The sequence below is a fragment of the Vanacampus margaritifer genome, chromosome 8 (genome assembly GCF_051991255.1).
Source record: "Vanacampus margaritifer isolate UIUO_Vmar chromosome 8, RoL_Vmar_1.0, whole genome shotgun sequence".
NCBI lineage: Eukaryota > Metazoa > Chordata > Actinopteri > Syngnathiformes > Syngnathidae > Vanacampus > Vanacampus margaritifer.
In genome coordinates, this window is record NC_135439.1 from 18,138,440 (window position 1) to 18,154,175 (window position 15,736).

The window sequence follows — 15,736 nt, forward strand, 5'->3', positions numbered from 1 at the left end:
TTTTTATTTATTTATTTGTTTTTTTACCGGTCACTTTAATTTAATTTAACATGCCAAAAGTAGTTAATCAAGCAATTGGATAGTTTGTACATGCTAGTTATTTAAAAAAAAATACATTGTAAAATGTGATAACTTAAGTCAAATAAGTTTATGATTTTTCAAGATATTGGGGTGGCTGGGCCATGTATCGCATTAGAATAGGGCCACCCCTGCACTCTACTGAATTAGCCATTAGTCACCACACTGCTATGAAGGGAAATGCTGTTACTATTTGACTTGTAAGTAGTTAAATTGCAAATTTGCATATCTAGAAAAGCTCTTCTACAATAAATTAAACGCATTTATATATAGTAGTGGTTGTCCACATCAACCACACACACCGCCCACCCATAGGATGTGAGTGTTGCATCCCTTCTTCCCCAACCACACTTTTCATGCTGCTCACATCCTCCTTTTTTGATTTTTTTCCCCCACTGGCATTAGTCCATGTCAAATGTCAATAACTTTTTGGTATATGCCATAATGGACCCCGGGGCATAGTTTGGACACCACTGTTGTAGATGATCAAAGGTGTCATTTAAAATCATATGCAATCAGTAAACTTATTTAACAAAAAATCTTGGACTACAACAATATTACTCCATACGTCAAACATCTTGGATTATCGAGGAAGTATGTATTGAGCAACTTTATATTCACTAGGATATTTGTGTTAAAAATGTGTGTATTGTTTTTAAGGATGATTGCTGTCTAAATCCACAACAGTCTTAGTTTGCGTTTTACTCCACCACAGATGGAAAAGTATAAATACGAGGAGACTGTGTTTATCCTCCCAACCCCCATCCTCCGTTAAGCTTCCTCATAATGCAAACCAACATGTTGAGTTTTGTGTGGGAGACTCCACCTGTGGTTTGTTTATAGTCGAGTAGGAAGATGAGTAGGCGGATAGGATGTGCTTGTGGCCAAACCATGGCAAAACGTTTTTCTCACCTTTTTTTTTCTCTCCACAGAATGATGATGGCGGTCATTGCTGTCTCGTCAACAAGTGGAGCACCTTCCTGAAGGCCCGGCTCATCTGCTCGGTGCCAGGGGCAGATGGAATGGAGACACACTTTGATGAACTCCGTGAGTACAAAAATGCACTGTTTGCATCATCAATTAACTCATTTACTCCCAGAAAAGTGTAAATACGTTCTATTTTAAATGTTTTTTTTGTTTTTGTTTTTTATGCTAGCGCATGACAGTAGGCTTTGATCGGTTGAAGGAATGTTAGTTATTACACAAACGGTCAGCAGGTGGCAGTAGAGCAAAATAGATCAACCAGGGCCATGTTGAAAAAAAGCTTATTTACAAACAATTCTAAATAGATTTGTGAATAATGATGAAACTTAGCTGTATTCTAATGCTAATTGCTGTAAAACGAAAATAGATAGAAATATACTTTTTTCATGATGACATAAGAGACTCTAATCTTTATTTTGGTTATTTCCATGTTTATAGCAATAGAACACAATATTCTATGGGCCTTTCAAAATTAGTCAAAATCCAGTAAAACAGCCAGGAGTGAAGGAGATTGCTTCAGTGAAAATGGCAGGGAGTGAATGAGTTAACATTGCTATCAACACTTTAATACTTTCCTAAATGAAGACGTATTTCCCTCCCTCTCCATTTCAAGTCATTTTACATCAAATTTCAAGTCAGGACCAGAATTTTAACATATCACCTCAAATGTAATACAAATACACTTTCTAAAAGTGAAATCTGCGAGGAACTTTTGTAACTAACTATACTTTAAATCTAGCATTTCATGCAGTTAATCATTTTGACAGCAAGTATCAAATTGCTCAGAATAAAAGACAAAATGACCAGATTTATTCAAAGCATATTTATTTCCAAGTATCTGTCAAGTACGATCACATCTGATATGCTAAAAGGAAACCTATAGGTTCTGTTTTTACACCAGCACCTGCCAAAAGTGTCCTACATTCATACACACTAACGCACATGTGCTGGATCTTTGGCCCACATTGTTGCTTTCTTCTTCCTATCCATTTTATGACCCATCAAGGGTACTGTAATAAGACACAGAACCGTCCCAATCTCCCTCCGCCATATCATCTCCTTTCAAGATGTCTTGCGCAAGTCGCTCTTGCTTTTTTTTTTTTTTTTTTTTTAAGTTTGTGTGGAGAAGGGGAATGATGGTCTGCAGATCAGATCACCAAAGAGGAATGTGTGTGACTGTGAGAATAGGCTCTCTGGGGAAGGGGGCTGTGTGTGTCTCACTCGAAGCACGCAGTGACAGAGGACTGATGCACGAGATCACTAATGCTCTTGAACTAATGTCAAGAATGAAAAGTGCCATGCTCAAGGTGTTTGATTAGAGTTTAGGTCACTTTATCATGATGACCCACTTCTTGCTTTCATCTTGACCCAGCTGCAGTCCCGAAAAGCATAGCTTGCTTTTTTATAGGTGACAATTATTTCAAGCCCTTTGAACAACTGTAAAGGTGACTCTGACTTGAGAAATGTGTGCCACGTCTGTTAGCGCACAAAATAATGACTCATCTGTCTTTTTACAAATGGCGCTCTGATTTTGGTGACATACTGTTTGAAACTGCTTCTTTCCCCTTACAAATCATTATATAAGGATCTGGATAAAGGTTTGGGCACAGCAATTGATTTTTGCCCTTTGAATGATTGTGGTAATCATCCATGTAATAGACTCCTGTGCCGTATCTGTCAAACTTCATTAGATCAAGGGCAGCAGTTTGAAATGTACTCTCTGGACTTGAACTTTTAACGGGGATGTCAGCCCAAGAATTTTCTTTACAATAATATGTTTTATGCAGCCCCAAGTCTAAACACGGTATGCTGATTAATATTGTGTTTGTGGAATATGAGTTAAGCAGCAAAATCCACCCGTTCTTATCCACCTAAGAGGCTTGCCATTTTGCTACTCGCTGTCGACTGAAAACGACATCACAGTTGCTCAGGACTCAGGCAATGACCAATCACGGCTCAGCTTCACAGAACAACGTGATTGGTTGCTACGTCTGTGAAAGGCAGTCTATTACAATAGCGACACTAACTTTGCTATTTGTAAACCATTTTTCATGCTAACCAGGTTTGAACTATTTACAGTGTTTGACTTTGTCACAGTTTTTTTTTTTTTTTTTTTTAAAGTGCTTTATAAAGAAAGTTGAGTTAACTTGAGTGTAGGGCTATAAGGGCTTTTTCCCCAGGAATTATCTCACATTTCATTCACGTCCCGAGAGGAATGCAACACTGTACAGACACCCCAATGAGGATGGAAACAGGACATTTGCAGTTCAGATTTGAGGGCAGTGTTCAAACACCCTCCATACATCATTCTGTTTGCTTAGCGCTCTCACACTTAAATTCCCCATGCCGCTCTACAGTATGTGTGACCAGGATTATAATAGTTTGGGATCTTTCATTATAGTTAGTTTTTATTGCATTTTGACTTTATTATTATTATTATTATTATTATTCAGTAAGTTTTTATGTGTGTTTTTAGAGTGGCTTTGTTAGTTGTTGTTTTTTGTAGAATTTATATTTTCGACAAATTTTCATTTTAATTAGCTTTTTGTTAGTTTTAGTTTATTTATTTTAATATGGAGTATGTAGTAGTGTAGTATAAGATAATTAAAAAAATCATTAAGTAATGTGTAAGTAAAACAAACCATTCTCATATGACTGATCGACCTTCTTTTGTACTACCTGTACAGAAATACCTAAATACAGTAAATACATTTCAAATAAACCTTGAAAGCGTGTCAAAGATGAAAACGAAGAACATTTTTGCAATGCATAATTAGTTAGTGTTAGTTTTATAAACTTAAAACATAGTTTCAGTTATTGTTTTTTTAAGCACTCGTTTTTATTTCATGTCCACAAAATATGTTTTTTTTTTCAACTTTATTTTTAATTATTTGTTAGTTTTCATGAACTATACGCTAGTAGTCTTGTGCAGGACAAGTGCTTTTTTTCCTTTTCTGGCATGATTTTGGATCTCTAAAAGTCATGTTTTTAGTACATTTCAATCACATGCTTGCCACCTGTGCCTATATTGGGGTGCCATTTTCCAGCACAACAAAGATTGCTCAGTGCAGACTCGGTTTTGTCATGTAACCTGTTTCTATTTGATGCCATTCCAAAAAGCAAGGAGAGTCATACTGTAGCTTTCCTTAAAAAATAAAATAAAATAAAAATAAAAAAGCTTATTTACATCCTTTAAATGGCGTTCATCTAAATTAGGTATTTGGGAAATATCAAAGCTCTGTATGAAAAGTAGGTTTGAGATTCCTTTACATTCTTTCTTCCTTTTAAAAATATTTTGTTAATGGCATTTTGACACGCAACATCCTCCCACATCCCAAAAAGATGTATGTTAGGTTCATTCAACACTCTACCGTTATCTAGTGTGAATATCAGTTGTTGTTCTTTTGGGGGGTTTTGTGCCCTGCAATTGACCAGTCCAGGGTGTACATAAGGCGCCTTTTGTCCAAAATCAGCTGGGACTTGCTCCAGTTTACCTGCAACTCTGAGGACTAATGCTAAAGAAAATGGAGGGATGGATTGCTTTCTACATAAGCCTGCATTATTTATTTAAACTCCTGTTCAAGTGTCACGCGACCCACCTGACCTTTTATAGCTATTTTGGCTTCTTGTGGGATTTTGGAGATTTTCAAAGTGTGAAGGCACAATCCCACTTTTGTCTAAAGGTAACAATCGGTAGCATGTTTCTTCCACAAAGATGAAAGTTCAGCATCTTTTGCGGATGACGTCCTTTTCTGGGAGGGTGGCTCTCTACAAAGGTTAACAGAAACCTGTGTAAATATTTTAAATGAGTATGCTGTTGCACTCATTTTTTCTCTTTACAATGAAGTAATGTGACCCCTTTCTTTTGTTTTTCAGGTGATGTTTACATACAGCCAACACAGGACACCAAAAATCCTGTTATATACGGAGTCTTTTCTGTCTCTGGGTTCGTTTCCTATGTACACAGTACAAATGAATCGAATCATAATTCATGCTGTTCAGCTTTGCTGAAAATATTTTCTTTCCCTTCCTTGTCATAGTTCTGTCTTCAAAGGCTCGGCCGTTTGTGTCTACTCCATGGCTGACATTCGCATGGTCTTCAATGGACCCTTTGCCCACAAAGAAGGTCCCAATTATCAGTGGGTGGCCTACACTGGGAAGATCCCCTACCCCCGCCCAGGCACAGTAAGGCTCACCTATAGAAGGTCTAACCCTGCATGGACCCCACACATGAATCCCACAGCAAGCTGGCATAACATTGATTTTTCTTTACCCTAAACCACAAATAGAAAGTGTTACCAAAACACAGCATCAGCACAACTAAACTCAGTATTTCTTTAAGACAGGTCTTTATGTGTGTTTTTCTTCACCTGAACATGCTGAATGTTGTTGATTCTGGTCTTTCTGTAGTGCCCTGGAGGTACATTCACCCCCAACATGAAGTCTACCAAAGACTATCCGGATGAAGTGATAAACTTCATGAGGAATCACCCTGCCATGTACAATTCAATCTACCCAGTACACAAGCGCCCCCTAGTGGTTCGGACTAACGTGGATTATGAGTTCACCACCGTTGCAGTGGACCAGGTGACTGCTGCGGATGGCAACTATGAAGTGCTTTTCTTGGGAACTGGTGAGTTGGGACCTGTTTTTGTTTTTACCTTTACACAAATATGAGGTAGCATCACTTTTATGTTCATAAAACACTTAAGTGGCTTTAGTAAGAACAAAATTGAAATAAAAAATTTGTGTAAATGGAGGGGTAATTTTTCCCTTTAATCATTTACCATAAAAATAAATGCATTTTTGCTTTTTCTGCTGTTGAGAAACCTGCTGGTTTGACCTATTAAAGTTGTTTGGAACTCATTGTGTTCACAAAAACAACTGTGGAGTTTTACCTAGAGGGCAATGTCAGATTAACATCAGGGAGGTGAGGACATCCTTAATGACAACAGACACTGCATAGTAAGCAGCCCCCACATTAAGCAGTCCGCCACTTCCCAACTGGCGTCTTTGTTCATCTGTGCATTATGGAGAGGAAACGAATGGCTTTATATGTGATGGCGGGCCTGCTGCAGGAATGTGTTGGCTTTCAGCTGCTGTCAAACACAACCATTCAGCCCACCATTGAAGACTCCCTGCACACAAGTCATAACAATAAATTATGTATCCTGCTCACAGGAATGCCAACGGAAATCAAGGAGGCTCTATGTCTTATGAAGTAGAAGGAGGACACCAAAAGTTTGTTTTAGAGCAATTGTGGCTAAAGTTTTTATATCAAAGGTCACACAGAGAAATTCAAGAATGTGGTGGCCATTTTGTCACTCTTCACATTAAATGTGCTAAAACCAATCAATCTGTCAGTGCAAGAAAGGTAAAGCTTTTCAAAGCATTCATATTTTTTTTATTTTATAGGGTAAGTCAACCCCCAAAAAAGGATTTGATTTGATGTGAATTTTTATTTTGAACATGCATTAGAAAAATAATATATAAAAAAAAGAATGAAAATAAAAATTGTGAAGCCAAAAACTAAACAGCAAAGAATGAGAAGAAGAAAAAAAATTAAGCAAACAAGAAACAAAACTTAACATCCTATGAAGCAACAAGAGATAGAAAGTTAGACATGCATGTTCGAAAAGGAGTAGGAAGAAGTATCAATTTTTATGTTCCTACCCTTTTATCTCCCATTTCAACAGCAAAATGTCAAAATATTTTTTTAACAAAATTTTACATACAACATAGTATACTATTAAGCTATATAGTATAATATTAGACTTAATGAGGATTAATACACTTGTTATTCATAATAAATAAGATACCATGTATACTTGACTTTTACATATTTTATAATGATAATGATAACAATAATAACAGCAATTATAAAAATTATTCTTATTACCACCATTATAGTACAACCAGAGTGTTTCCCACAATATTGCCATTATTTCTACAACTGTTTTAGACAAGCCCTTCTTCATCACTATTCTTCTCAAAAACACTTATTTTCTTTTCTTTACAATAATGCAGCCCTACTAGTCTAAAACCAGCATTCTGATTAAAATGATTATTTTTTCAAATATGAATAAAGCATGAAAATCCACCCGTTTTTATCCATCATGGGAGCGGCCATTGGCCGCTGGCCTTCAACAGAAAATGATATCACAGTTGATCGGTGCTCAGGTAACGGCCAATCATGGCTCACCTGTTTTCTGAAGCTGAGCCATGACCTAAGCCCTGAGCAACTGTGATGACATTTTCAGTGCGCCAACCAGTGTCAAACATCACTTCAATGTAGATAAGCATTGCAAGCACAGGCTTAATGTTACTGTTAAAAGTTGCTGTATTTCTTGAGTATGGGGCAGACATTGGACACCCCTGTTTTAATAGAAGCAGTGAACCATGCGATTTGGGGCAAAGCTGGACCACACTGCCATGGAGCTCTCCGCAGAATTTAAGTTAGGGGCCATCTATTTCTGCCAGTAATATTGATTATTGATTATTTCTCTTTGGGGGATTATAATTAGTATAGCAAATTAAACACTTAAAATTTCATAATAGAGTAGCACACTTCAGTTGATTTGCACCACATTCCAAATGATCCAATCAAACTGCTGTTGACATGCGTGTTTGTGTTTGTTTGCGCCACAGACAAGGGAACAGTTCAGAAAGTTATTGTTCTTCCCAAAGACGACCTGCAAACTGAGGAGTTGGTACTGGAGGAGGTTGAGGTCTTCAAGGTCAGCATTTGTTTTTGTTTTTCCTCTTACTGTTTCACATTTTCACATAAATGTTCAATAATTATTCCTTGGCTTGCCCTCATAGTTCCTGTCAACTTAAACAACTTAATTGATACATTTTCTTTTTTCTTTTTAAGGTACCAACACCAATTACAACAATGAAGGTTTCCTCTAAAAGGGTAAGCATGTTGTCCGTGCAACGGATGTGTTTAGGTGTAGAGTAATTTATTTTTTTAATTTAATTAATTTAAATGATGAAAAGATATATTAACTGTGTTTCAGCTTTGTGTTTGTTTTTGTACAAGACATCTGGGGAAAAACACAATTTTCAGCGTTGGAAGGCGCTCAAATTTAATATGAAATTATTTTAAATGTGTGAAATTATTGATATTCCAAAGAGGTATCTGTCTGACTTTTTCTTAGTAAAGAGATCATTTAGATGTGTCTAAAGTTTACATTAACTCATTCACTGCCATTGATGGCTATAGACATCAAAAATTCATTTGAACTATTTCTATTAGTTTCACATTTTTTTCCACTTTTGTTAAGAGTATGAAAACCTAGAAAAAAATAAATAAAATATAAAATATATAACATTTGTGATTAATCTTGAGTTTAAATAATTAAGTAATCAAACAAAAAAAGAAAATATTAATAAAAAATTAGAGGCGTCAGACGATTAATTTTTTTAATTGTAATTAATTGCATGAGTTCAATAGTTAACTCAAATTTTATATCTGTTCTAAACGAACAATGCATTTTTTTTCTAGGTTTTCATACTCAAAACAAAAGTGGAAAAAAGTGGGGGGGAAATGTGAAACTAATAGAAATAGTTCAAATGAATTTTTTACGTCTATAGCCGTCAATGGCAGTGAATGAGTTAAAAGGTATTGGTCTTGCTTGAATTAGTTCATCACCTGCTATTGTAACACACTGAGTATATTTTATCAAACTGTGTGTGGGAGAATCACAAGAATCTTGTAAGAACATTTTCTTTCCACCTCTCTCGTTCTCCCAACAGCAACAGCTGTATGTGTCATCTGCGGTCGGGCTGACCCAGCTAGCGCTCCACCGCTGTGATGTTTACGGGGAAGCGTGTGCTGACTGCTGCTTGGCCAGAGACCCCTACTGCGCCTGGGACGGCAAGTCGTGCTCCCGTTACTCCGCTTCCCAGAAGAGGTGAGCACGAGCACTGCTCTTAGCACGCCAACGTAACGTGTCATTATGGTGCACTTAGTGATTTGTATGTTAGACTGTCAGAATGGCTCGTTTTAATAATGGTATTGTTGCTCTTTAAAGGAGAAGTCAACCCCAGCAAATATTTATTGACACTAATACGTTCTATACAGCCCCACTAGTCTAAATACGGTATTTTGGTTAATATTGTGTTAGTAGAATATGAGATAAGCAGCTAAATCCAGCAGTTTTTATCAGTATCAGAAAGCGGCCATTTTGCCACTTGCTGTCAACTGAAGATGACATCACAGTTGCTCAAGGCTCAGGTAACAAGCAATCACAGCTCACCTGTTTTCTAGGTGAGCGTGCGATTGGTTGTTACCTGAGCCCTGAGCTGTCGACAGCAAGTGGCAAAATGGCTGCCCCTGAGATGGATAAAAAATGGCTGGATTTTGTTGCGTAACTCATTTTAAGTGTAATATTAATCAGAATGTCATGTTTAGACTAGTGAGACCGCATATAACATATTATTGTCAAGAAATGTTTAAGGTTGACTTTCCCTTTAAGCCATTGCTTCCCAACCTTTTTTTCCTCCGGGGATCATTATTGCTAGTACAAATTTTACTAAAACAATACTCACCGGCATGTATTCTTTATCCTCTGCAAAGAATGACTATTACTCATGCACTAAGAAGCCGAGAGAGGAGTTGAGACTCCAGTACAGTATATCTGTATATCTGTCTTATACTGCCCTCTGGTAGCCAAGATGCACACACCAGAATGAGCAGCACAATGTGCATTGGAGAAAGTGTTTCTGTTTTAATTATTTTTAACATTATTTAATTATCATCACTGTACGTTTTGTTGTTGTTTTTTATGGGAGGCTGGAACTGATTAATGTTATTTCCATGGGGGAAAGGGATTGCGGATGTGATTGGTTCGAGTTACGAGCATGGTCACAAAAGGAATTGTACTTTTTAGGATTCTGACCTGCCTCCTTTTAAGCCTATTACGATACTGTATTTTAATGTTTGTCATTATGATGGTACTTGATGGTAGTATTTTCTGAATTGGTACAGTATTTGTTTTAAAAAGACAGAGAACAGCTGTCTGAGAAAATAACTATTGCAATAAATTGGCCATTTTCAGCTCATGAGGTAAAAAGTACATTTGTGGTGGTATGTGACATGATGACACTGGTTTGTGGTTTTATGCCTTTTGGAATTTGGCATGTCTGTTGTTTATTGAATGCTCTGAATGGCTTCCAGTTGCTTTATGCCGTTTTTTTTTCTCTCTCTTAATTGCGCAACACTGGTCGGACCCCTTTAGACGTAGCCGGAGACAGGACGTCAAGTACGGGAACCCGATTCGCCAGTGTCGCGGCTTCAACTCCAACGGTGAGGTGCTTGTTCTTCACACCATCCCCAAGTTCATGTTTCAGTCTTTGGTGACGCTATTTGTTTACTAACCAGCTCAAGAGTGTGGCAGCAACTGTATGTCTATGGCACTTAAAACTGTTCATGGTACTCATTGTAATGGGCCCTAATGGTTGCATTGTGTCAGGTTTATGCTAATCTGTGGAAGCCAAATGCTTTGATTTGCCACTCCTAAGATTTTGGGTGAAGGGAGCTCATGGTAATGAGTGTTTTGTTGCCATGGTAACCCTTCTCTCCTTTTGCCCTGCAGCTAACAAGAATACTCTAGAGATGGTACAGTATGGGGTGGAGGGAAGCAGTACCTTCCTGGAGTGTCAGGCCCGCTCCCCGCATGCCATCATCAAATGGCATCTGCAGCGAGATAACAGCGACCGCAGGAAGGAGGTGAGATGCAAGAAAATGTGTTTCTCAAACATGCCGATGTGTAGCGAGCGCATGGCATTTTTCCATTTGTCTATTGGAAAGCTCTCAACTTAGTGATAAATAATTCCATTTGAAGAATCTCATAATACAATATAGGTCTAATGCTGCCTGATTGGTGATTTTCTTTTCAGTTCACTCCTCGTCTATATTTTTTCTCTCAGGCACTCCATCTCTTTTTAGGTATGCAAAATACTTGAAAGGTCATAATACTGTGGACCCTTGGACTCCAAATAGCCACTTTTCTCTGTGGTTTTTCAACCTTCAAAATGCTCAGCTTTGATTCCCACGGGAAATCATGAAAATGTATCTGTTTTAGTAGGCAACATATTGTATGCAACAGGACTGTGGATTATGTAACGTTCCTATGATTATTATAATGGACAAAGTGGCAGTTAAAAAAAAATGGTGGAATGCCCAAGTTGTGCATCTCTGGTTTGTGGTTAATGGTGATTGATGAACAGGGAGAGTTGCCTTTTCATCAAATCTGGCTTTCTTCGCCTTGAATTCAGAATGTGTGTTCTTGTATTCCATATCTCCATGTAGCTTAAGGAAGTGTTCTTTTAGTTTTGCTTGATAGCTAAGTGTGCCGCACTAGAGTTGCTCAACTAGGCATTGCAAATAACTCTCGTCACACAACTCAATTCTATAGAGCACTTTAAAACAACTACCGTTGTTTTCTTAAGATGAAATTAAGGGCAGCGGGTACAAATGAAAACGGCAGAGGCCCCAGAATTGAACCCTACGGAACACCAGATGATCTTTTTTTGCTTGACATGGTTAGTATGAATGAATTACAATAATAAAGAAATCACGCGACGTACCATCACAACAGCAATAACACAAGTTGACTACTGAGCGCACCAAATTCCCTGCAGCACAGATAGGCCAAGCAATGCAGCGTGATGGCCAAGCGGATCACATCATCACGAATCATGAGTCGTGTCGTGTGTACGTGTGTGTGTGTCTTGACCTCCACCGAACCCATGAGACTGACTCACCGAACCCAGGTTAAAGAACCACTAAACTAGAAGATGAAATAGAAAAAGAAAGAAGAATATTTGTATATATACCAACACTCAACAGAACCAATAGCAGCGTCTCTGTTTTGGTACGGCAACAGGGTCGTAATTGGCTCTCGCACCGTTTTATTCGTCCCTGTTGACCACATAATGTACATAAGGATTTGCAATCAGAAATATTACACAGGTTTAACAGGACTGTTTATATGAACTGTTGCTTGAAGTTACAGCAGATCTCATGTGCAGTTTTTTCTCTCTCCTTGTGTATAATACGGTTCCTCAATTTGCTGGTATCCTTTATTATCAGAGTGAATAATATGAATAAATAAAAATTCAAACAAACCAAGAAAGTGTAAATGTGTTTAAATCTAGGTTAAAAATTATATTTTCCGAGAGATACGAGTACCCATACCAGGGTATCGACAATCGGCCTTATTTCATGGTATCAGTAGCAGTAGCCCTATGGAAATAGAAATTAGAAATTAGAAGAATCGAAATTTCCCTTTAATCGCATGCGATTTTAAGGAAAAATTATATATTGGGGCATACTGTATAGGTCTTTCTTTTAAATTATTATGTGTATATTTTATATTAAGTACTAGTGGTATCGGTGGTTATTACCTTGTTTTTGCACTATACACACTTTTAGTAATTTTAGTAAGATTTTTTTTTCTTTGCATTGCTTTGAAATCTTTTCAACTCTGTAACTGCTTCTAAATGTACTATTAATTACAGAATGTGAAGTTACGTTATGTTACGTTGTGTATGAAATTAGCTATAAATCGGTAATTCTATTTTTTGTTTTGCAACCCCTGGGCACAAGTAAAAATCGAAATAATGAAAAAAAAAAAGTTTGTCCCCAAGCCCCCTGTATCATAACCCATCTCAATTTGGGACCCCTTTTTTGGGGGGGTGCAAAAAAAAAGAAAATTGTGATTTTCACAGTATTTTGTTTCTCCGTGTAGATGCGTTGTGACGGCCGGATCTTAAAAACAGAGCAAGGTCTGCTCCTGCGATCTCTGCAACCCTCCGACTCCGGCATGTACCAGTGCACCGCCACAGAAAAGAACTTCAAGCACACCCTGGTCAAGCTGCAGTTGGTGGTCCTGTCGAGCCGTGCCGTCAATAACGCCCTGGTAGAAAGCGGAGGAGGCCTGCTGCCATCTTCTCTCCACTCCAGCACCCAGTGGACTCCCAGCGCAGGCCAATACAAAGACCTGCTGACCATTCTCAGCCAACCAGAGATGAGCCTCATCAATCAGTATTGCCAGGACTACTGGCAGTTCGGAGACCCCATGCAAGGTGCCCTTAAGGTCAAAGACCTGAAAGAGTTCAAGGAGCAGAAGAAGCCTCGCAATCGCCGGCATCACGGGAAGGCAGCGGAGGAGGAAGAGCAGGAGGATGTAGAGACATGAGGAGGCCACCCCTCGAACCCCCCTTTCCTGAAAACTGGGAGACACTCACACAAACCAGAAAGAAAAAAACAACATCCATTGTTTGAAACTGTAACACATATGCTACGTCAGTATTTATTGTAGGTTGTATATAGTAGGCCTTTCATTCTGTGGATTTATTTGTACTTAAAAGAAAACGGGCTCTTTGTGTATAGGTAACTTTGGGGCAAATATTGTTGTTGTTAATTTTATTCTTGCTGTTACTGTCATTACCAAACTCATCTGTCGTACAACAATGTAGACAGTTTGTGCTATTGAGTGCGTAAGCTGTGTGGAGCCCAGCTAATGAAGCTCTGTACGTGACAGGGAAAATGTATTGCTGATAAGCGGTGACGGGTTCGCTCTTGTTTCTTGACTGTTTTGACGCCGTATCAGGACATCTGCAGGAACGCCTGGTGCACAACCCCCCCGACATGGATGCATGTGGACTGACGCTTATGGGACCACGGATATGAATATTCACACTGTTTTAATCAGAAGATACACAAAAAAATTTTGTTGTTTTTTTAATCTGCTGCGAGTCACTCCTACATGATCGACACAGTAGATTAAAATAAATAACGTAATGATGGGGCTTTACCAAATACAAACTTCATATACAGTATACTGAGACTGCGGTGCAATATAGAGTCAAGACTTTGTACAAAGGGCATTCTTTTCATTTTAAGGGCCGACAGGTGGGGCCAAGTGCAACAACAAGCACAATTGTGGGCATCTGTGAATACTGTAAAAAAAAAAGAAAAGAAAAAAGGTTAGGTTGGCAATAGGTTCATACACCTTTTTCTCTTCTGTCTTCAGACATCCATGTTTGGAAAGGAAATTTCCATTTACTGTACACACAAGTGAGCATTGTAACAATGTTGTGACACTAACCAAATATTGGGAAGCTGGCTTTCTTTGTGTGCATGAAAATGTATTTGTACTGCATTGCTGATAAGATGTACGTGGTCTGTTTTATTTTGTATGTTCTCCACCCTATAGGAATGAATAAGAGGATGTGAGAATCATTGCTACTGCAGTACAGTTGATAAAACAGTAAATGTGCTGCAACTCCAAACATACTGCAATAAAAAAAAAAGTTACTGGTGATTCAAGATTTTAAGACTTTCATTCAAGACTTTACTTCCATATGTGGATGAATCCACGATCTGTAAATGACTGAGTTCCTATAAATAGTTATGTGACAGTCCTTAAAGTGTTAAAAAAAAATTGGGGGGAAAATAAAAGATGCAGTATTTAATTTAGACAAATTAGGCCTTTAACATTTTTGTAACTTAAAGTTTGGCTCAAGAAAAGTAATCCAGCAAAAATGCGAAGAAAGAAGGTTGTTTTAGGTGAGGCAGATTTTAGAAAGAAAAAAAGAAACTAAATGAAATGAGGCGATGTTATTGTAATGACCTCAATGTGTAAATTACTTGTACCATCCCGTTCCATTATTGTTGCTAACTAATAAATTAAAGCTCTATATTTTCTAAGAATGGAATGCTTCCCCAACTCATTGTGATGAACTTGATAATAGATGTTTTCTATGTTCTGCCCTCAACTCTCTGGAATAAAATTGTATCTGTTCAAGTGTTAAGTATGCACCTTTGTGTAAAATACTCACCACATTTGCAGATAAGCAACTCAAGTGCAGATCTGCTTCCTTGTCTTTACATTATTGTTGTTAGGTGTGTGGGGGGGGGGATACGAAGACATTGCTTTGACTGACAATCATAAATTCAACAATGGCAAAAATCATGACAATAATAAATGTGAAATTCAAGAATAGACTAAAATTTCATTTTGTAGGCATGTTTGTTGTATAATCCATCCATCCATTATCTGAACCACTAATATACAAATAAATATTACACTATTTCTTAGCATAAAGCCAGCACACTAAGGAATTGCACTGCAGTGATGAGAACATCATACAAAGAGTCTGAAGACAAGACTGCAGGTTTCAGAGTCATCCTGCATCACAATGGATCTTATCTGTGTTATCGTCCATCAGAAACACAACCACAAGATGCATTCAATCCAGTAACTTGGACTTCAATTACAATACGAAAATCAAGCAGCACAGACACATTCGGGAATTGTGCATCTCGATGTCCCGAGAGACATTGTCCTGCGACATTATGCCAAGCCACAGATGTGGAATTTGTCGGCGATTTATCGCCAAGTCCAATCTTAGGCCCAGTGCTTCGGTCATAGAGATGTGGGTCACTGTCAGTCACAATGATTGTGTGCAAGACACTTAATTCATTGTTGAAGCAGAGACATGATCTATTCAAAGTATGTACAATACGTACTGTGTGTACAGTATAAGTGTACATACAGTCCCTTCCAAAAGTATTGAAACAGCAAAGTCAATTTCTTTGTTTTATTTAATGCCAAAAACATTTGGGTTCATTCATAAATACCCATAAAATAACCAGTGTAAA

General features: G+C 37.9%; 1 protein-coding gene across 2 annotated transcripts in view; it reads left to right on the forward strand.

Annotated features, from left to right (window-relative positions):
- sema3fb (sema domain, immunoglobulin domain (Ig), short basic domain, secreted, (semaphorin) 3Fb) overlaps window positions 1-14,886 on the forward strand; it is a 51,675-nt gene extending 36,789 nt beyond the window's left edge. For both annotated transcript variants that reach the window (XM_077572621.1, XM_077572622.1), the window contains 10 exons: window positions 1,011-1,125; window positions 4,939-5,008; window positions 5,103-5,247; window positions 5,473-5,695; window positions 7,711-7,799; window positions 7,937-7,978; window positions 8,821-8,977; window positions 10,289-10,372; window positions 10,662-10,795; window positions 12,819-14,886. In XM_077572621.1, coding sequence (XP_077428747.1) covers window positions 1,011-1,125; window positions 4,939-5,008; window positions 5,103-5,247; window positions 5,473-5,695; window positions 7,711-7,799; window positions 7,937-7,978; window positions 8,821-8,977; window positions 10,289-10,372; window positions 10,662-10,795; window positions 12,819-13,268 — 1,509 coding nt within the window. In that variant the 3' untranslated portion in view covers window positions 13,269-14,886. The remainder of the gene's footprint in view (window positions 1-1,010; window positions 1,126-4,938; window positions 5,009-5,102; window positions 5,248-5,472; window positions 5,696-7,710; window positions 7,800-7,936; window positions 7,979-8,820; window positions 8,978-10,288; window positions 10,373-10,661; window positions 10,796-12,818) is intronic.
- The last annotated feature ends 850 nt before the right edge of the window (window positions 14,887-15,736 follow it).